The sequence below is a fragment of the Bombina bombina genome, chromosome 4, assembly GCF_027579735.1.
Source record: "Bombina bombina isolate aBomBom1 chromosome 4, aBomBom1.pri, whole genome shotgun sequence".
Taxonomy (NCBI): Eukaryota; Metazoa; Chordata; class Amphibia; order Anura; family Bombinatoridae; genus Bombina; species Bombina bombina.
Window position 1 is genome coordinate 42,894,048 of NC_069502.1, and position 22,846 is coordinate 42,916,893.

Below are 22,846 nucleotides of genomic sequence, written 5' to 3' on the forward strand. Positions count from 1 at the left end.
GACTCAGACGCCAGCAAGGTGGAGGTGGAGTACTGGTTTGGGCTGGTATCATCAAAGATGAGCTTGTGGGGCCTTTTCGGGTTGAGGATGGAGTCAAGCTCAACTCCCAGTCCTACTTCCAGTTTCTGGAAGACACCTTCTTCAAGCAGTGGTACAGGAAGAAGTCTGCATCCTTCAAGAAAAACATGATTTTCATTCAGGACAATGCTCCATCACACGCGTCCAAGTACTCCACAGCGTGGCTGGCAAGAAAGGGTATAAAAGAAGAAAATCTAATGACATGGCCTCCTTGTTCACCTGATCTGAACCCCATTGAGAACCTGTGGTCCATCATCAAATGTGAGATTTACAAGGAGGGAAAACAGTACACCTCTATGAACAGTGTCTGGGAGGCTGTGGTTGCTGCTGCACGCAATATTGATGGTGAACAGATCAAAACACTGACAGAATACATGGATGGCAGGCTTTTGAGTGTCCTTGCAAAGAAAGGTGGCTATATTGGTCACTGATTTGTTTTTGTTTTGTTTTTGAATGTCAGAAATGTATATTTGTGAATGTTGAGATGTTATATTGGTTTCACTGGTAAAAATAAATAATTGAAATGGGTATATATTTGTTTTTTGTTAAGTTGCCTAATAATTATGCACAGTAATAGTCACCTGCACACACAGATATCCCCCTAAAATAGCTAAAACTAAAAACAAACTAAAAACTACTTCCAAAAATATTCAGCTTTGATATTAATGAGTTTTTTGGGTTCATTGAGAACATGGCTGTTGTTCAATAATAAAATAAATCCTCAAAAATACAACTTGCCTAATAATTCTGCACTCCCTGTATATATGTGTGTGTGTGTGTGTGTTTTTGTGTGTGTATATATGTAAGTGTGTATTTGTGTTAATGTGTGTGTATGTATGCAAGTGTGAAGGTCTGTATATATATGTCTATGTGTCTCAAATAAGACAGGTGGCTGTTGAAGTTTGGCCAAACGTGGTGTTGATTTATTCAGACACTTGGTTAGTATGCTAATATATTGTAACACTACACAAAGGCCCGTACTTATCAAGCTCCGTACTTACCTGCATTCGCCGGCCCCAATACGCCCGCCTAAGTTCGCCTATCCTCGCTGCCGCGGACCTGAATACGTCCGCCAAATTTATCAATAAAGCTGTCAAGAAGCCACGCACCAAGTACGGGGCGATGAGCAGCGGACTGTGATAGTTATCACTCATCCGATCTCGCTGCTCTTCGGCTTTTTCCCAGCTTTATTGATAAGCTGTCACTAAGCACTCACACTATACTATACTGTTCTACCCCCTATACCGCCACCCCCGGAGACCCCTGCAACTAAATAAAGCTATTAACCCCTAAACCGCCGCTCCTAGACCCCGCCACAACTCTTATAAATGTATTAACCCCTAAACCGCCGCTCCCGGACACCACCGCCACCTACATTATACCTAGTAACCCCTATCCTGCCCCCCCTATACCGCCGCCACCTATAATAAATGTATTAACCCCTATCCTGCCGATCCCAGACCCCGCTGCAACTAAATAAATTGTTTAACCCCTAAACCGCCGCTCACGGACCCCGCCGCCGCCTATATTAAACTTCTAAACCACTATCCTGCTCCCCCTACACCGCTGCCACCTCTATTAAATTTATTAACCCCTATCCTGCCCCCCTACACCGCCGCTACTATAATAAAATTATTAACCCCTAAACGTAAGTCTAACCCTAACCCTAACACCCCCTAACTTAAATATTAATTAAATACATAAGTAAATATAACTCTTATGAAATAAATTAATCCTATTTAATACTAAAGACTTACCTTTAAAATAAACGCTAATATAGCTACAATATAACTAATAATTATATTGTAGCTATTTTAGGATTTATTTTTATTTTACAGGCAAATTTAAATTTATTTTAACTAGGTAGAATAGCTATTAAATAGTTAATAACTATTTAATAGCTACCTAGCTAAAATAAAGAGAAATTTACCTGTAAAATAAAAACTAACCTAAGTTACAATTACACCTAACACTACACTATCATTAAATAAATTATTCCTATTTAAAACTAAATACTTACCTGTAAAAAACAAAAACCTAAGATAGCTACAATGTAATTAATAATTACATTGTAGCTATTTTAGGATTTATATTTATTTTACAGGCAAGTTTGTATTTATTTTAGCTAGGTAGAATAGTTATTAAATAGTTATTAACTATTTAATAACTATCTAGCTAAAATAAATACAAAATTACCTGTAAAATAAATCCTAACCTAAGTTACAATTAAACCTAACACTACACTATCATTAAATTAATTAAATGAATTAGCTACAAATACCTACAATTAAATACAATTAAATACACTAACTAAAGTACAAAAAATAAAAAAACTAAGTTACAAAAAATAAAAAAACTAAGTTACAAACATTTAAAAATATTACAACAATTTTAAGCTACTTACACCTAATCTAAGCCCCCTAATAAAATAACAAAGCCCCCCAAAATAAAAAATGCCCTACCCTATTCTAAATTACAATAGTTAACAGATCTATTACCTTACCAGCCCTTAAAAGGGCCTTTTGCGGGCATGCCCCAAAGTAAACAGCTCTTTTGCATCTACAAAACAATACAACCCCCCGCCCAACATTAAAACCCACCACCCACATACCCCTACTCTAACCCACCCAAACCCCCCTTAAAAAAACCTAACACTAACCCCCTGAAGATCATCCTACCTTGAGTCGTCTTCAGCCAGCCGACCACCGATGGAACAGAAGAGGACATCCGCAGCAGAGAAGTCATCATCCAAGGGGCGCTGAAGAAATCTTCCATCCGATTGAAGTCTTCCATCTAAGGGGCGCTGAAGAGGTCTTCCATCCGATTGAAGTCTTCATCCAGGCGGCGTCTTCAATCTTCATCCATCCGGAGCGGAGCCATCTTCAGACAAGCCGACGCGGAGCCATCCTCTTCTTCCCGATGACTAACGACGAATGACGGTTCCTTTAAGTGACATCATCCAAGATGGCGTCCCTTGAATTCCGATTGGCTGATAGGATTCTATCAGCCAATAGGAATTAAGGTAGGAAAAATCTGATTGGCTGATGGAATCAGCCAATCAGATTCAAGTTCAATCCGATTGGCTGAACCAATCAGCCATTCAGATTGAGCTCGCCTTCTATTGGCTGTTCCGATCAGCCAATAGAATGCAAGCTCAATCTGATTGGCTGATTGGTTCAGCCACTCGGATTGAACTTGAATCTGATTGGCTGATCCCATCAGCCAATCAGATTTTTCCTACCTTAATTCCGATTGGCTGATAGAATCCTATCAGCCAATCGGAATTCGCGGGACGCCATCTTGGATGACATCACTTAAAGGAACTGTCATTCGTCGTTAGTCGTCTGGAAGAAGAGGATGGCTCCGCGTCGGCTCGTCTGAAGATGGCTCCACTCCACTCCAGATGGATGAAGATTGAAGGCGCCGCCTGGATGAAGACTTCAATTGGATGGAAGACCTCTTCAGCGCCCCTTGGATGGAAGACTTCAATCGGATGGAAGATTTCTTCAGCGTCCCTTGGATGATTACTTCTCCGCTACGGATGTCCTCTTCTGTTCCATCGGTGGTCGGCTGGCTGAAGACGACTCAAGGTAGGATGATCTTCAGGGGGATCCACCAGCTCTGTGATGTCGTCATGGAGGAGTGGAAGAGGACTTCAGTGTAACCTGTGAAGCTCTGGTGAACTCCATGCCCAAGAGGGTTAAGGCAGTGCTGGAAAATAATAGTGGCCACACAAAATATTGACACTTTGGGCCCAATTTGGACATTTCCACTTAGGGGTGTACTTACTTTGGTTGCCAACGGTTTAAACATAAATGGTTGTATTTTGAGTTGACAGCAAATTTACACTGTTATACAGGCTGTACACTCTCTACTTTACATTGTAGCAAAGTGTCATTTCTTCAATGTTGTCACATGAAAAGATATAATAAAATATTTACAAAAACGTGAGGGGTGTACTCACTTTTGTGAGATACTATATATATATATATATATATATATAGTATATATATATATATATATATATATATATATATATATATATACACATATACAGGGAGTGCAGAATTATTAGGCAAATGAGTATTTTGACCACATCATCCTCTTTATGCATGTTGTCTTACTCCAAGCTGTATAGGCTCGAAAGCCTACTACCAATTAAGCATATTAGGTGATGTGCATCTCTGTAATGAGAAGGGATGTGGTCTAATGACATCAACACCCTATATCAGGTGTGCATAATTATTAGGCAACTTCCTTTCCTTTGGCAAAATGGGTCAAAAGAAGGACTTGACAGGCTCAGAAAAGTAAAAAATAGTGAGATATCTTGCAGAGGGATGCAGCACTCTTAAAATTGCAAAGCTTCTGAAGCGTGATCATCGAACAATCAAGCGTTTCATTCAAAATAGTCAACAGGGTCGCAAGAAGCGTGTGGGAAAACCAAGGCGCAAAATAACTGCCCATGAACTGAGAAAAGTCAAGCGTGCAGCTGCCAAGATGCCACTTGCCACCAGTTTGGCCATATTTCAGAGCTGCAACATCACTGGAGTGCCCAAAAGCACAAGGTGTGCAATACTCAGAGACATGGCCAAGGTAAGAAAGGCTGAAAGACGACCACCACTGAACAAGACACACAAGCTGAAACGTCAAGACTGGGCCAAGAAATATCTCAAGACTGATTTTTCTAAGGTTTTATGGACTGATGAAATGAGAGTGAGTCTTGATGGGCCAGATGGATGGGCCCGTGGCTGGATTGGTAAAGGGCAGAGAGCTCCAGTCCGACTCAGACGCCAGCAAGGTGGAGGTGGAGTACTGGTTTGGGCTGGTATCATCAAAGATGAGCTTGTGGGGCCTTTTCGGGTTGAGGATGGAGTCAAGCTCAACTCCCAGTCCTACTTCCAGTTTCTGGAAGACACCTTCTTCAAGCAGTGGTACAGGAAGAAGTCTGCATCCTTCAAGAAAAACATGATTTTCATTCAGGACAATGCTCCATCACACGCGTCCAAGTACTCCACAGCGTGGCTGGCAAGAAAGGGTATAAAAGAAGAAAATCTAATGACATGGCCTCCTTGTTCACCTGATCTGAACCCCATTGAGAACCTGTGGTCCATCATCAAATGTGAGATTTACAAGGAGGGAAAACAGTACACCTCTATGAACAGTGTCTGGGAGGCTGTGGTTGCTGCTGCACGCAATATTGATGGTGAACAGATCAAAACACTGACAGAATACATGGATGGCAGGCTTTTGAGTGTCCTTGCAAAGAAAGGTGGCTATATTGGTCACTGATTTGTTTTTGTTTTGTTTTTGAATGTCAGAAATGTATATTTGTGAATGTTGAGATGTTATATTGGTTTCACTGGTAAAAATAAATAATTGAAATGGGTATATATTTGTTTTTTGTTAAGTTGCCTAATAATTATGCACAGTAATAGTCACCTGCACACACAGAGTATCCCCCTAAAATAGCTAAAACTAAAAACAAACTAAAAACTACTTCCAAAAATATTCAGCTTTGATATTAATGAGTTTTTTGGGTTCATTGAGAACATGGCTGTTGTTCAATAATAAAATAAATCCTCAAAAATACAACTTGCCTAATAATTCTGCACTCCCTGTATATATGTGTGTGTGTGTGTTTTTGTGTGTGTATATATGTAAGTGTGTATTTGTGTTAATGTGTGTGTATGTATGCAAGTGTGAAGGTCTGTATATATATGTCTATGTGTCTCAAATAAGACAGGTGGCTGTTGAAGTTTGGCCAAACGTGGTGTTGATTTATTCAGACACTTGGTTAGTATGCTAATATATTGTAACACTACACAAAGGCCCGTACTTATCAAGCTCCGTACTTACCTGCATTCGCCGGCCCCAATACGCCCGCCTAAGTTCGCCTATCCTCGCTGCCGCGGACCTGAATACGTCCGCCAAATTTATCAATAAAGCTGTCAAGAAGCCACGCACCCAGTACGGGGCGATGAGCAGCGGACTGTGATAGTTATCACTCATCCGATCTCGCTGCTCTTCGGCTTTTTCCCAGCTTTATTGATAAGCTGTCACTAAGCACTCACACTATACTATACTGTTCTACCCCCTATACCGCCACCCCCGGAGACCCCTGCAACTAAATAAAGCTATTAACCCCTAAACCGCCGCTCCTAGACCCCGCCACAACTCTTATAAATGTATTAACCCCTAAACCGCCGCTCCCGGACACCACCGCCACCTACATTATACCTAGTAACCCCTATCCTGCCCCCCCTATACCGCCGCCACCTATAATAAATGTATTAACCCCTATCCTGCCGATCCCAGACCCCGCTGCAACTAAATAAATTGTTTAACCCCTAAACCGCCGCTCACGGACCCCGCCGCCGCCTATATTAAACTTCTTAACCACTATCCTGCTCCCCCTACACCGCTGCCACCTCTATTAAATTTATTAACCCCTATCCTGCCCCCCCTACACCGCCGCCACTATAATAAAATTATTAACCCCTAAACGTAAGTCTAACCCTAACCCTAACACCCCCCTAACTTAAATATTAATTAAATACATAAGTAAATATAACTCTTATGAAATAAATTAATCCTATTTAATACTAAAGACTTACCTTTAAAATAAACGCTAATATAGCTACAATTAATATTTTTAAATGTTTGTAACTTAGTTTTTTTATTTTTTGTAACTTATTTTTTTTATTTTTTGTACTTTAGTTAGTGTATTTAATTGTATTTAATTGTAGGTATTTGTAGCTAATTCATTTAATTAATTTAATGATAGTGTAGTGTTAGGTTTAATTGTAACTTAGGTTAGGATTTATTTTACAGGTAATTTTGTATTTATTTTAGCTAGGTAGTTATTAAATAGTTAATAACTATTTAATAACTATTCTACCTAGCTAAAATAAATACAAACTTGCCTGTAAAATAAATATAAATCCTAAAATAGCTACAATGTAATTATTAATTACATTGTAGCTATCTTAGGGTTTATTTTACAGGTAAGTATTTATTTTTAAATAGGAATAATTTATTTAATGATAGTGTAGTGTTAGGTGTAATTGTAACTTAGGTTAGTTTTTATTTTACAGGTAAATTTCTCTTTATTTTAGCTAGGTAGCTATTAAATAGTTAATAACTATTTAATAGCTATTGTACCTAGTTAAAATAAATTTAAATTTGCCTGTAAAATAAAAATAAATCCTAAAATAGCTACAATATAATTATTATTTATATTGTAGCTATATTAGGGTTTATTTTAAAGGTAAGTATTTAGTTTTAAATAGGAATAATTTAGTTAATAAGAGTAATATTTATTTAGATTTATTTAATTAATATTTAAGTTAGGGGGTTGCTAGGGTTAGGGTTAGACTTAGGTTTAGGGGTTAATAAGTTTATTATAGTGGCGGCGGTGTAGGGGGGGCAGGATAGGGGTTAATAAGTTTAATATAGGTGACGGCGGGGTCCGGGAACGGCGGTTTAGGGGTTAAACTATTTATTTAGTTGCGGCGGGGAGTGGGATCAGCAGGATAGGGGTTAATAACTTTATTATAGGTGGCGGCGGTGTAGGGGGGGCAGGATAGTGGTTAATAGGTATTATGTAGGTGGTGGCGGGGTCCGGGAGTAGTGGTTTAGGGGTTAATATATTTATTATAGTTGCGGTGAGCTCCAGGAGCGGCAGTTTAGGGGTTAATAAGTATAATGTAGGTGGTGGCAGTGTAGGGGGGCAGATTAGGGCTGTTTAGACTCGGGGTACATGTTAGGGTGTTAGGTGCAGACACTTCCCATAGGAATCAATGGGATGTCAGGCAGCAGCGAACTTGAACTTTCGCTATGGTCAGACTCCCATTGAGTCCTATGGGATCCGCCGCCTTTAGGGCGGCGGATTGAAAACCAGGTACGCTGGGCCGGAAAAGTGCCGAGCGTACCTGGTAGGAATTTGATCAATTCCAAAAGTAGTCAGATTGTGCCGAACTTGCGTTCTGCACATCTGGAGTGACGTAAGCATCGCGATCTGTGTCGGACTGAGTCCGGCGGATCGTATGTTACGTCACTAAATTCTACTTTTGCTGGTCTGTAGGGCTTGATAAATATGGCGAATCAGCCTTGCCACAAATACGCTGCGGAATTCAAGCATATTTGCGGTTGACGGCTTGATAAGTAGAGGCCTGTGTCTCACAAACTTGTAATTACAAAGTGTCTATGCCTCTTTAATATAATGAATGAATATGTAACAAGAGCTACATTGTTTTTAGTTTAAACCTTTTGTTGTCTGAGTGAAATTATAACAAATAAAACAGTGTATAAGTGATCTGGGGAAAACGTATTTTCTAAGCACAATATAAGTATAATATTTCATCTGTAGTAATCACACTACATTTATTTACTTTTGCCACCTCTCCTTAAAGGGACACTGAACCCAATTTTTTTTCTTTCGTGATTCAGTTAGAGCATGAAATTTAAGCAACTTTCTAATTTACTCCTATTATCAAATTTTCTTTATTCTCTTGATATCTTTATTTGAAATGCCGGCCTATTTTTGGTGAACAACCTGGAATTGTCCTTGATGATTGGTGGATAAATTCATCCACCAATAAAAAAAGTGCTGTCCAGAGGTCTGAACCCAAAAAAAAGCTTAGATGCCTTCTTTTTCAAATAAATATAGCAAGAGAACGAAGAAAAAATGATAATAGGAGTAAATTAGAAAGTTGCTTAAAATTGCTGCTCTATTTGAATCACGAAAGAAAATTGGGTTCAGTGTTCCTTTAAATATGTAAAATTATAACACCAATATCTTGGAACCACTTAATTGATTGATGTAGATGCCTTGTGTATCTTTATTAAATGTGTGCAAATATAGTGTGAGAGCAAGATTACATCACTATAGTGTCTATCACAATGCTTTAGAATAGTTTATCTAATAGATAAACCATGTGCTAAGCTTTTCTAAAGGATTATAATTAACCTCTATATCATTTTATAACCCTTTGTCTTTACAGATGCAGAGGATGTCGGTCTTATTTCTTGTGCTTGCTGTCTGGAGTAACTCCCTGCCGGTGACCGGCTTTACCCTACTGGAGCTTCAGACGGTCACTGTTTATATAAATCAAAAATTTGCTAAGTAATTAAACATTTAAATAACATTGTGTAATCATTTAAGTATTTATTTGAATGTTCAATAGTGAAACAGAGCATGGTTTTATTAATTGTGCAACATGAAACTAAAAATTAAACTAATGATTCAGATGGAAAATTATATTTTAAAAAAATAAATTCCAATTTATTTCTATAACATTCATTTTTCATTGTTGTCAACACTATTGTCAAATAGTGCTCACATGCACACTGCTGTCATATAGTGCTCACATGCACACTGCTGTCATATAGTGCTCACATGCACACTGCTGTTATATAGTGCTCACATGCACACTACTGTTATATAGTGCTCACATGCACACTACTATTATATACTGCTCACATGCACACTACTGTTATATAGTGCTCATCTGCACACTACTGTTATATACTGCTCACATGCACACTACTGTCATATAATGCTCACATGCACACTACTGTTATATACTGCTCACATGCACACTACTGTTATATACTGCTCACATGCACACTGCTGTCATATAGTGCTCATGTGCACACTACTGTTATATACTGCTCACAAGCACACTACTGTTATATACTGCTCACATGCACACTACTGTTATATACTGCTCACAAGCACACTACTGTTATATACTGCTCACATGCACACTACTGTTATATACTGCTCACATGCACACTGCTGTCATATAGTGCTCATGTGCAAACTACTGCTATATACTGCTCACAAGCACACTACTGTTATATACTGCTCACATGCACACTACTGTTATATACTGCTCACATGCACACTACTGTTATATACTGCTCACAAGCACACTACTGTTATATACTGCTCACATGCACACTACTGTTATATACTGCTCACAAGCACACTACTGTTATATACTGCTCACAAGCACACTACTGTTATATACTGCTCACATGCGCACTACTGTTATATACTGCTCACATGCACACTACTGTTATATACTGCTCACAAGCACACTACTGTTATATACTGCTCACATACACACTACTGTTATATACTGCTCACATGCACACTACTGTTATATACTGCTCACATACACACTACTGTTATATACTGCTCACATGCACACTACTGTTATATACTGCTCACATACACACTACTGTTATATACTGCTCACATGCACTACCTTACTTATGTGTCTGTAATTCCTTCACTTCTTCCTCTCCTCACGTCTGCCCTTCGTTACATAATCATCTCTTCCTATCCTTACTTCCTCTCTTCTGCCCTTAAATCCTCATTTATTCCTATCCTTACATATTCACTTCTGCCTTTCCTTACTTATTTATTTCTTCCATCCTTACTTTTGCCTATTTTTACTTCCTCACTTCTGACTCTCCTTACTTCCTCCGTTTTTTTCCTTTCCTTACATCCTCAATTCTGTTTCTCCTTATGTCATCACTAATGCTTCTCCTTAATTCCTCACTTCTAATTATCCTTTCTTCACCACTTCTTCCTCACCTTATGTCCTCACTTCTGCCTCTCCTTATTTCCTCACTTCTGCCTCTCCTTACTTTTTCACTTCTGCTTCTTCCTCTCCTTACATCCTCACTACTTCCTCTGCTTACGTGTTCACTTATTTCTTACTTCTGCCTCTCCTTACATCCTCCCTTCTGCCTTTCTTTAGTTCCTCACTTCTGCCTTTCCTTACATCCTCAATTCTGTTTCTCCTTACGTCATCACTAATGCTTCTCCTTACTTCCTCACTTCTAATTCTCCTTTCTTCACCACTTCTTCCTCCCCTTATGTCCTCACTTCTGCCTCTCCTTATTTCCTCACTTCTGCCTCTCCTTACTTTTTCACTTCTGCTTCTTCCTCTCCTTACATCCTCACTACTTCCTCTGCTTATGTGTTCACTTATTTCTTACTTCTGCCTCTCCTTACATCCTCCCTTCTGCCTTTCTTTAGTTCCTCACTTCTGCCTTTCCTTACATCCTCAATTCTGTTTCTCCTTACGTCATCACTAATGCTTCTCCTTACTTCCTCACTTCTAATTCTCCTTTCTTCACCACTTCTTCCTCCCCTTATGTCCTTAATTCTGCCTCTCCTTACTTTCTCACTTCTGCTTCTTCCTCTCCTTATATCCTCACTACTTCTTCTGCTTACGTGTTCATTTACTCCTTACTTCTGCCTCTCCTTACTTCCTCACTTCTGCCTCTCCTTACATCCTCCCTTCTGCCTTTCTTTAGTTCCTCACTTCTGCCGCTACTTACATCCTTCCTTCGTTTTCTACTTTCTTCCTCCCTTCATTTTATCCTTACATCTTCACTTCTGCCTCTATTTACATACTGACTTCTGCCTCTACTTACTTCCAGACTTCTGCCTCTACTTACTTCCTCACTTCTGCCTCTACTTACTTCTTTACTTCTGTTTCTACTTACATACTGACTTCTGCCTCTACTTACTTCCTCACTTCTGTTTCTACTTACATACTGACTTCTGCCTCTACTTACATACTGACTTCTGCCTCTACTTACATACTGACTTCTGCCTCTACTTACTTCCTCACTTCTGCCTCTACTTACTTCCTCACTTCTCTTTCTACTTACTTCTTCACTTCTCTTTCTACTTACTTCCTCACTTCTGCCTCTACTTACTTCCTCACTTCTCTTTCTACTTACTTCCTCACTTCTCTTTCTACTTACTTCCTGACTTCTGTTTCTACTTACTTCCTCACTTCTGCCTCTACTTACTTCCTCACTTCTCTTTCTACTTACTTCCTCACTTCTGCCTCTACTTACTTCCTCACTTCTCTTTCTACTTACTTCCTCACTTCTGCCTCTACTTACTTCCTCACTTCTCTTTCTACTTACTTCCTCACTTCTGCCTCTACTTACTTCCTCACTTCTGTTTCTACTTACTTCCTCACTTCTGCCTCTACTTACTTCCTCACTTCTATTTCTACTTACTTCCTCACTTCTGCCTCTACTTACTTCCTCACTTCTCTTTCTACTTACTTCCTCACTTCTGCCTCTACTTACTTCCTCACTTCTCTTTCTACTTACTTCCTCACTTCTCTTTCTACTTACTTCCTCACTTCTGCCTCTACTTACTTCCTCACTTCTGTTTCTACTTACTTCCTCACTTCTCTTTCTACTTACTTCCTTACTTCTCTTTCTACTTACTTCCTCACTTCTCTTTCAACTTACGTCCTCACTTCTGCCTCTACTTACTTCCTCACTTCTCTTTCTACTTACTTCCTCACTTCTGCCTCTACTTACTTCCTCACTTCTCTTTCTACTTACTTCCTCACTTCTCTTTCTACTTACTTCCTCACTTCTCTTTCTACTTACTTCCTCACTTCTGCCTCTACTTACTTCCTCACTTCTCTTTCTACTTACTTCCTCACTTCTGCCTCTACTTACTTCCTCACTTCTCTTTCTACTTACTTCCTCACTTCTGCCTCTACTTACTTCCTCACTTCTCTTTCTACTTACTTCCTCACTTCTGCCTCTACTTACTTCCTCGCTTCTGTTTCTACTTACTTCCTCACTTCTCTTTCTACTTACTTCCTTACTTCTCTTTCTACTTACTTCCTCACTTCTCTTTCAACTTACGTCCTCACTTCTGCCTCTACTTACTTCCTCACTTCTCTTTCTACTTACTTCCTCACTTCTGCCTCTACTTACTTCCTCACTTCTCTTTCTACTTACTTCCTCACTTCTCTTTCTACTTACTTCCTCACTTCTGCCTCTACTTACTTCCTCACTTCTCTTTCTACTTACTTCCTCACTTCTGCCTCTACTTACTTACTCACTTATCTTTCTACTTACTTCCTCACTTCTCTTTCTACTTACTTCCTCACTTCTCTTTCTACTTACTTCCTCACTTCTGCCTCTACTTACTTCCTCACTTCTCTTTCTACTTACTTCCTCACTTCTGCCTCTACTTAAAAAACAAAACAAAAAAACAACTGTATAGGCTATAAATGGATCATCTACAAAACATTTATGCAAAGAAAAATCGTGTATATAATGTCCCTTTAATCTCTGCCTATATAATCCCAGCTCTTTCAGCAGTCATTGCCTGTTTATTAAGTTACTACTCAGGGTGTGCTGTGCATTGCTATTTGGATTGCTCACTGTTACAGACTTGGATTTGGTTTCTGGACTCTGCTTTTTCTCTGCCCTTGGTACTTCATTGGAGTTGCTGTTTACTTTGATCTCTGAACTGGACTTTGACTACGCTTTGCTTTAACCCCTTGTACCTCACTGGATTGTTTGTCTTTCTGTTGCTGAACCTGGTAACATTCACGAGGGGTCAGGCTTGAGTGATGTCAAAAACAATCCATGTCAGCAACAGTAAGGCAAACAATCCAGTGAGGTACAAGGGGTTAAAGCAAAGCATAGTCTAGTTCAGAGATCAGAGTCCGGAATCCAAATCCAAGTCTGTAACAGAGAGCAATCCAAATAGCAATACACAGCACACTCTGAGTAGTAAATCAATAAACAGACAATGATGGCTAAAAAAGCTGGGTTTAAATAGGCAGAGATTAAAGGGACATTATACACAAGATTTTTCTTTGCATAAATGTTTTGTAGATAATCCAATTATAGCCTATACAGTTTTTTTTTTTAAAAAAATTGATAGTTTTGCTTATTTTTAAATAACATTGCTCTGATTTTCAGACTCCTAACCAAGCCCCAAAGTTTTAGGAGAATACCGACGTATACCTTCTCCAGCTTGCTTCTGTTTGTGTAAAGAGTCTTTTCATATGCAGAGGGAGGGGGAGTGTCTGCTATTTCCCACTTGCAGTGGGTGTTCCAGTAACCTTTTAAACAGAGCTAAACTGGAAGCTTAATTTTTTAAATGGTTTTAAACTGGATTTTTATATCCATATCTGTGCATATTATTCTTTATAGTTGTGTCTATTACACGCAGTTATATGAAAATTGGTGTATACTGTCCCTTTAATGGCAAATTACCTGCAGCTGCAAGCAGATGGAGCCAAAAAAATTCAGAAAAACGCATTTCAAAAAAGTTATAAATTGATTTGCATTTTAATGAGTAAAATAAGTATTTGACCCCTTTGCATAACATGACTTAGTACTTGGTGCCAAAACCCTTGTTGGTAATCACAGAGGTCAGATGTTTGTTGTAGTTGGCCACCAGGTGTGCACACATCTCAGGAGGGATTTTTTCCCACTCCTCTTTGCAGATCCTCTCCAAGTCATTAAGTTTTTGAGGCTGACGTTTGGCAACTCGAACCTTCAGCTCCAACCACAGATCTTCTATGGGATTAAGGTCTGGAGACTGGCTAGGCCACTCCAGGACCTTAATGAGCTTCTTCTTGCGCTACTCGTTTGTTGCCTTGGCCGTGTGTTTTGGGTCATTGTCATGCTGGAATATCCATCCACTACAATTTTCAATGCCCTGGCAGAATGAAGGAGGTTCTCACCCAAGATTTGAAGGTACATGGCCCCGTCCATCGTACCTTTGATGCAGTGAAGTTGTCCTGTCCCCTTAACAGAAAAAATACCCCCAAAGCATAATGTTTCCACCTCCATGTTTGATGGTGGGGATGGTGTTTTTGGGGTCATAGGCGGCATTCCTCCTCCTCCAAACACGGCGAGTTAAGTTGATGCCAAAGAGTTTGATTATTTTGGTCTCATCTGACCACAACACTTTCACCCAGTTCTCCTCTGAATCATTCAGATGTTCATTGGCAATCTTCAGACGGGCCTGTACATGTGCCTTCTTTAGCAGGGGGACAGTGCGGGTGCTGCAGGATTTTAGTCCTTCAAGGCGTAGTGTGTTACCAATTGTTTTCTTGATGATTATGGTGCCAGCTGCCTTGAGATCCTCCCATGTAGTTCTGGGCTGATTCCTCACTGTTCTCATGATCATTGAAACTCCACGAGGTGAGATCTTGCATGGAGACCGAGGGAGATTGACAGTTATTTTGTGTTTCTTCTATTTGCGAATAATCGCACCAACTGTTGTCACCTTCTCACCAAGCTGCTTGGCGATGGCCTTGTAGCCCATTCCAGCCTTGTGTAGGTCTACAATATTTTCACTGACATCTTTGGACAGCTCTTTGGTCTTGGCCATGGTGGAGAGTTTGGAATCTGATTGATTGCTTCTTTGGACAAGTTTCTTTTATACAGGTAACAAGCTGAGATTAGGAGCACTCCCTTTAAGAGAGTGCTCCTAATCTCAGCTCATTACCTGTATAACAGACCCCTGGGAGTCAGAAATCTTGCTGATTGATAGCGGATGAAATACTTATTTCACACATTAAAATGCAATTTTTTTTAAATGAGTTTTTCTGGATTTATTCTGTCCCTCACTGTTCAAATAAACCTACCATTAAAGAGATAGACTGATCATTTCTTTGTCAGTGGGCAAACGCACAAATTCAGCAGGGGATCAAATAATTTTCCCCTCACTGTAGGTTTAGCTTTCAAAAAGAATACCAAGAGAACAAATCAAATGTGATGCAATAAGTAAATTGGTAAGTTGTTTAAAATTCCGTGCCCTATCTGAATCATGAAAGTTTAATTTTGACTTTACTGTCATTTTAGAACACATTCTGCCTCTCTGTACTTCCTCACTAACCTAAATATTCTCACACCGTGTAACAGAAGTGGTTAATATTCACATATTATTTATGCTGCCAGATGTTTAAAAGCTGTGTCATGCACTTTGCAATAATACCCACAATACAGAGCTAGGGCTTTAAATACATAGCCAGTTTTACATAGAAGTTATATACCAGAATGTTAATAAAAGGGTGAGTTGTGTGAGGTATAAAATAGACCTCCATAAAGTTCCTTTTTACTTTCTATTAAATCTAATTACATATTTTAAGGTAGAACATCCATGCACACGTAGCTCTAGACTGATCCCCTACGTTTCAGGGTGCAGAGGGTACCTGTGTGAGACCTCCTGTTCTGCTGCTTATTTTTGTGTATAGCACCATGCAGTAGTTTGACAACTCAGGGCGTCTGGTAATGTTTGAGAATTGGTGTGAAAGAAAGTGCATTAGGACCCATTAGAACCAGCTCTGGTTTTACAGTTTATCTGTGTTCTGGAAATGTAATATTGGAGACATAAGTCATGATGTGATTGTATCGGTTTGTTAATTACTGCAATGTTTATCTAATTACAGAAATACCGATAAGCAATACGCCTACGTTGTCAAGTTTTCTGCAAACCAATGCAACAGTCTAACAAATGAAAATATAGCGAAGGTGCTAAATGTAGAAAATCCAAATTGGGATGAGATATTCAATAATGATCAGATTTATCAGGGAACAAACCTAGTAATGGCCAAATTCAGAAAACAAAGTAATAATAAGAAAGATGTAGAACATTCCGAATATCGTCTCCTTTACCCTACTGGATCCTCTACACTTTCCCCAGTTGAAAATATGATGAATACAGGAGCTAAAGCCGGTTGTGTGCTGTTTTTTACTCTGAATTCGCCATGTGTGGGACGCTGCGCACTACCCAATGGGGAATATAGTATCCTAGGCAAACTGGATGTATTTAGTAAGATAAATGATAGAGCTTTAGTTTACAATAAGTTCTTTAATTCTGACCAAAAAAGACCAGTAAAGGAAGTCTTGAAAGCTTGGGACGCTGTTGATAAAAAAATACCCATGTATCGCTGTGACAATAACGGCTGCAGCAGATGCAGTGAAAATGATGTGAAAGACAATAGTAAGCACAATAGTTGCAATAAATGATTACAGTCAGGCAGGATATGGGCTTTATTAACTGCTTATGGTAATAACAAATAAGCAGATACTAGCTCCAGACCATGAGAAGGCTTCACTATACCAGTGTAACAGCTAAACCAGCAAACGCATAAACTTATCATCTGGTGTAATTTTTAGTGAAGTTATATTAATAGCATCTCTTGCATTATAACGTTGTCTTGCTTATTTCACCTGGGAATTGCAACACTTGGGGATCAGTTCAAATCCATTAGAGAAAATATTTAAATGATTTTACAAAATTCCCTTATACACTTTAATGGTGGGTTTCTGTGGTTTTCAAAGGGATTTTAATAAACCCCTTGATTATTAATAACATAAACTTATACACAGGTCATAGTAATTATTTCACTCTGTTAGAAATGTTGTGCAGAGTGATTATTATGGATTATCCCAGTAACTCTGCACTGAGAAAGTTAGCGTCATTCCAATTCACTTTTTGAGCAGATTCTCACGTGTTTTTTGGATTAATCTAAATGAATATCTTTGAATCTATTTTGTCTGTTTCAAAATATTATATATTTCCTGTTCATATGATTTTTTTTTATGTTTAACTTTTTGTGTGTTTAAATGTAAATAAACATAATATTTTCCTAATTAATTAAAGAGTTTAAAACAATGTTCAAGACTTGAGGGCCTGATAGTCAAAAACTCACCAGCATGGAGAAAAATCTGCTAAAATCTTGTTGGAGCTTTTGTTTGAGCATTATATTGTAACACACGTGTCTCCGTCATATCCACAGCATGCATAGCGAGAGAAACAGTTCTCAAACGAAATTCTAAATTATTTGATGGTCCTCATTGTACTGATGAGACTTGTTAGATAATCTCACCAGACCAGAGAGCTATAAATCATCAGATCCTTGCTAATTGATGTGATTTATAAAAAATAATGTTAAATAACATTTTTTTTTAAATTGTATATATATATATATATATATATATATATATAAATATATATAGATAGATAGGTAGATAAATGCGTGTTTATATATATATATATATATATATTTTAGTCATTGATTCCAATGACTACCCGCTGCAGAGTATTAAATGTATTTGAAATTGTTCCTTGAGGTTATTTTGTATTTGTAATAGCTGGTTTTGCTCATTCAAACAAACCAACTATTATTCCCAAGGACATGCCCCTTCAAATGAGCTAAGCCTGCAAGAAGGGAAGATCTTATCTCTCTCTTGCGCCATACAAAATGGTCTCCTTAAATATCTATCTATGTTCACAAAGCCATCCTTATTGGTTGTAGTTTCAAGTGAAAATTTTAAAATGTTTTTAAAACTTTTTTTGTATGTAGCACTTTTCCAAATTAGCACTTGATTCCCGATAATAATTTCATTTCCTTTTAACTGAGACCAATGTTTGTACTTAATATGTGTACTAAACACCAAAGAGCTTTAAGTAAGGTAAAACATACTTTTTATATTAATGCTTGTATAACTTGCTTATAGATTCCTTCATTGTGTGGTAAAGAGAAAAGCGCTCGATGTCAGTTGAACTGTTAATTTCTGTTGAAATTGGAGATTTACTCTTCTGAAATCAATAAAAGCTTCAATGATATAAAAAATAATGTGTTGTGTATAATTACAAAGGCAGCTGTGGTAAATTCATTATAAGTAATCATGGTGTCACTATATACTGGGGGTAATTATTCTTTATAAAGTGACATAAATTCCATTTTTATTTTCAAGGTCCTATAGATCAGGACTTGGCAAATCATAGTGAAATGGCTCCTAGAACTTTACTTCTTGTTTCTAGCATTTTGGATTATACACATATGATATCTACTATATACATCAATATTAAAAGAGGTGTAGCCGATGCTTCAATATTCTTGTTGCTCTTAGGTTTGAAATAAACTTTCTTTCCCCACTATAGACACTACAATTAACCCATAATGGGCCAGATTACAAATGGAGCGCAAACGTTTGCACCTGAGCGATAAGGGGCTTATTGTGGGCGTTTGAGCTCATCGAGCTAAAAGGGACAATAAACCCCAAATTTTTCTTTCATAATTCAGATAGAGATTACAATTTTAAACAACATTACAATTTACTTTCATTATCTAATTTGCTTTATCCTTTAGATATCCTTTGTTGAAGAAATAGCAATGCGCATGGGTGAGCCAATCACACAAGTCCTCTATGCAGCCACCAATCAGCAGCTACTGAGTCTATCTAGATATTATTTTCATCAAATGATATCAAAAGAATGAAGCAAATTAGATAATGAAACTATCTAATAAAATGTATTAAAAAAATATTGCACACAAAAGATATACATTTGTTGTACAAAAAGTGTTAGAAAAGAAAAAGGCAACCATTGTATATGTGTGTGTGTGTATATATATATATATATAATATCCCACATAATTGAGTACACCCCTCACATTTTTTTAAATATTTTATTATATCTTTTCATGTGACAACACTGAAGAAATTGCACTTTGCTACAATACAGTGTACAGCCTGTATAACAGTGTAAGTTTGCTGTCCCCTCAAAATAACTCAACACACAGCCATTAATGTCTAACCCGTTGGCAAGAAAAGTTAGTACACCTCTAAGTGGAAATGTCCAAATTGGGCCCAAAGTGTCAATATTTTGTGTGTCCAAAAATATTTTAAAGCACTGCCTTAACCTTATTGGGTATGGAGTTCACCAGAGCTTCACAGGTTGCCACTGGAGTCCTCTTCCACTTCACAGAGCTGGTGGATGTAAGAGACCTTTGCGCTTCCCCACTTTCGGTTTGAGAATGCCCCACAGATGCTCAATAGGGTTTAGGTCTAGAGACATGCTTGGCCAGTCCATCACCTTTGCCCTCAGCTTCTTTAGCAAGGCCATTGTCATCTTGGAGGTGTGTTTGTGGTCGTTATCATGTTGGAATACTGCTCTGCGGCCCACGTCCCGAAAGGAGGGGATAATGCTCTGCTTCAGTATGTCACAGTACATGTTGGCATTCATGGTTCCCTCAATGAACTGTAGCTCTCCAGTGTCAGCAGCACTCATGCAGGCCCAGACCATGACACTCCCACCACCATGCTTGACTGTAGGCAAGATACACTTGTCTTTGTACTTCTCACCTGGTTCCCGCCACACACGCTTGACACCATCTGAACCAAATAAGTTTATCTTGGTCTCATCAGACCACAGGACATAGTTCCAGTAATCCATGTCCTTAGTCTGTTTGTCTTCAGCAAACTGTTTGCAGGTTTTCTTGTGCATCATCTTTAGAAGAGGCTTCCTTCTGGGATGACAGCCATGCAGACCAGTTTTAAGCAGTGTACGGCGTATGGGCTGAGCACTGACAGGCTGACCCCCCACCCCTTCAATCTCTGCAGCAATGCTGGCAGCACTCATACATCTATTTCCCAAAGATAATCTCTGGATATGATGCTGAGCATGTGCACTAAACTTCTTTGGTTGACCATGGCGAGGCCTGTTCTGAGTGGAGCCTATCCTATGAAACCACTATATGGTCTTGCCCACCGTGCTGCAGCTGCGTTTCAGGGTCTTTGCAATCTTCTTATAGCCTAGGTCGTCTTTATGTAGAGCAACAATTCTTTTTTTCAGATCCTCAGAGAGTTCTTTGCCATGAGGTGCCATGTTGAACTTCCAGTGACCAGTATGAGAGAGTGTGAGAGCGACATTAAATTTAACACACCTGCTCCCCATTCACACCTGAGACCTTGTAACACTAATGAGTCACATGACACCGGGAAGGGAAAATGGCTAATTGGACCCAATATGGACATTTCCATTTAAGGGTGTACTCACTTTTGTTGCCAACAGTTTAGACATTAATGGCTGTGTGTTGAGTTATTTTGAGGGGACAGCAAATTTACACTGTTATACACGCTGTACACTCACTACATTACATTGTAGCAAAGTGTCATTTCTTCAGTGTTGTCACATGAAAAGATATAATAAAATATTTACAAAAATGTGAGGGGTTGTACTCACTTTTGTGGGATGCTGTATATACAGTATATATATTTATATATATATATATATATATATATATATATATATATATATATGTGCGTGTCTGTGTACATATGTATTCATGTATTTATATGTGTATATATGTATTTACAGACATGTATACACATATAAACACATAAATACATATGTACACACATATATATTCACATAGAAATATATAGAAGTGCATTGGAGCCCTGTGCGCTTAAGTAGAGGAAAACATGTAAAATCATATTTATGCAATATTCATATTTAACAAAGTATTATAATGTGTATTTACTGTAAATACTTCACATTCAAATGTTCTGCACCTATCGGAATATGTTCTAAGTATTTTTAAAAAGATATTCCTATGTACAGTATATATATATATATATACGCAAATTTGTAGTCACCAAACACCCACGTTGTTCACATAGCGCCTAGGTGCAGTGCATAAAGATATTATAAACAAAAGCAGAGACCGCACTCTTAGGTCTTATTTTCACCACCACTGTGGACTTTAATCAATCAGTCATATATTATAGGCTATATATAATCATGTGTATATATATATATATAAAACAAAAAGAGATATGGGTTGAGGACAAAGGTCTCCAATTCACCCTATGGCGCAATTATACAGATGTAATACCGCCCTGAAATTACTACAGGACCCCTATATACTTCGCACTAGCTGAGGGTACCTAGCAGCCTGGTCCCAGAAAGAAAGAGGCGTCCCTTAACACTTCCAACACAAAACAAATACAACAAAGAATGTGAGATGGCGCAAGAAATCAGCTAGTATATATACATCAATACAGTATAAAATAATATATCACTAAAAGGTGCCAGAAAAGAGAAAGGTATTCCACCAACAATGTAACTCTAAGCACTGCAGTTAAAAAAGAAAATTAATAGAACAGAATACAAAAGAAAAATGGGTGGGAGGTTAAAATAAATCTGATGAAGAAGGGAAATACTGTTTTAACCCCTTCGGAACGCGTAAGGAATATTTTACGATAGACTGTATCCTCCTGTGTATACTGGATCGAGTGGTGGTTCTAGTTCCCTGGATTGAACTGGATATACTTGGGTTCAGTTGTTTAACTACTTTGGATGCTGTGGATCATTTTTATACCTCATGTGTTGAGGACTCTAAATGTGAGTGGAAATTTGTATGTTGTGCTTTTAAACTTTATCATTAAACGGTATCACACTATGCTCTGTTTTTCTGGCTTTTTCCATCGATATGGTCACCGGAGTTGAGAGTCTCCTGCCTACATAAAAAAGCATTGGACCTTGGAGTATCCACACGGAGTCTGGTTATAATATCTGTGACAAGATTCTGCATATGACCAGAGATCTACTACACAACTGATCCATACTACAGGAGGCGCCTAGCCCATTTGTGAATTCTGCTACATCCTTACCTCATTTGATTGCAGCCTTTTACAGCAGATTCCCTGCTCATCCTGACTTACTCCTGAGGTTTGGACGTTTTGAGAGTGAGGCAGCTAGGAGGAGCGACCGCGCGAATAAATACAGGTAGAATATGTGATATGCATCTGTGCACTGAATATTACTGTCTGAAGAAGAAACAGTACCTGTGAATAAAGACGCGTGTTTTCACTGCTCCTCCTATGCTATGCCTTTAACGCACTATTTCACTCAGTAACATTTGGGGTTAAAGTCTGAAGTGACCGGTCTCTATACACCGGGGACTGTATATCTGCATCCATTTTGCATTAACGCTGCACCTGTTGGATTACAAATATCTGCAATTTTTAAATGGACTCTCTTTTGTCTATTTTCCCTGGTGCACCAGATCATTTTTGGCCAGTACTTTATACCACTTTTTTGTGTGGGATCCACTGTATGAATGTGAATGTGTGTTTTGTGCATACAGTTAATTAAATAAATATTTAT

At 38.4% G+C, this 22,846-nt stretch overlaps 1 protein-coding gene across 1 annotated transcript in view; it reads left to right on the forward strand.

Moving 5' to 3' along the window:
* Positions 1–18,527, forward strand: part of LOC128655881 (uncharacterized) — a 44,214-nt gene extending 25,687 nt beyond the window's left edge. The window contains exons 2-3 of the mRNA XM_053709469.1: positions 9,081–9,202; positions 16,335–18,527. Coding sequence (XP_053565444.1) covers positions 9,081–9,202; positions 16,335–16,914 — 702 coding nt within the window. The 3' untranslated portion in view covers positions 16,915–18,527. The remainder of the gene's footprint in view (positions 1–9,080; positions 9,203–16,334) is intronic.
* The last annotated feature ends 4,319 nt before the right edge of the window (positions 18,528–22,846 follow it).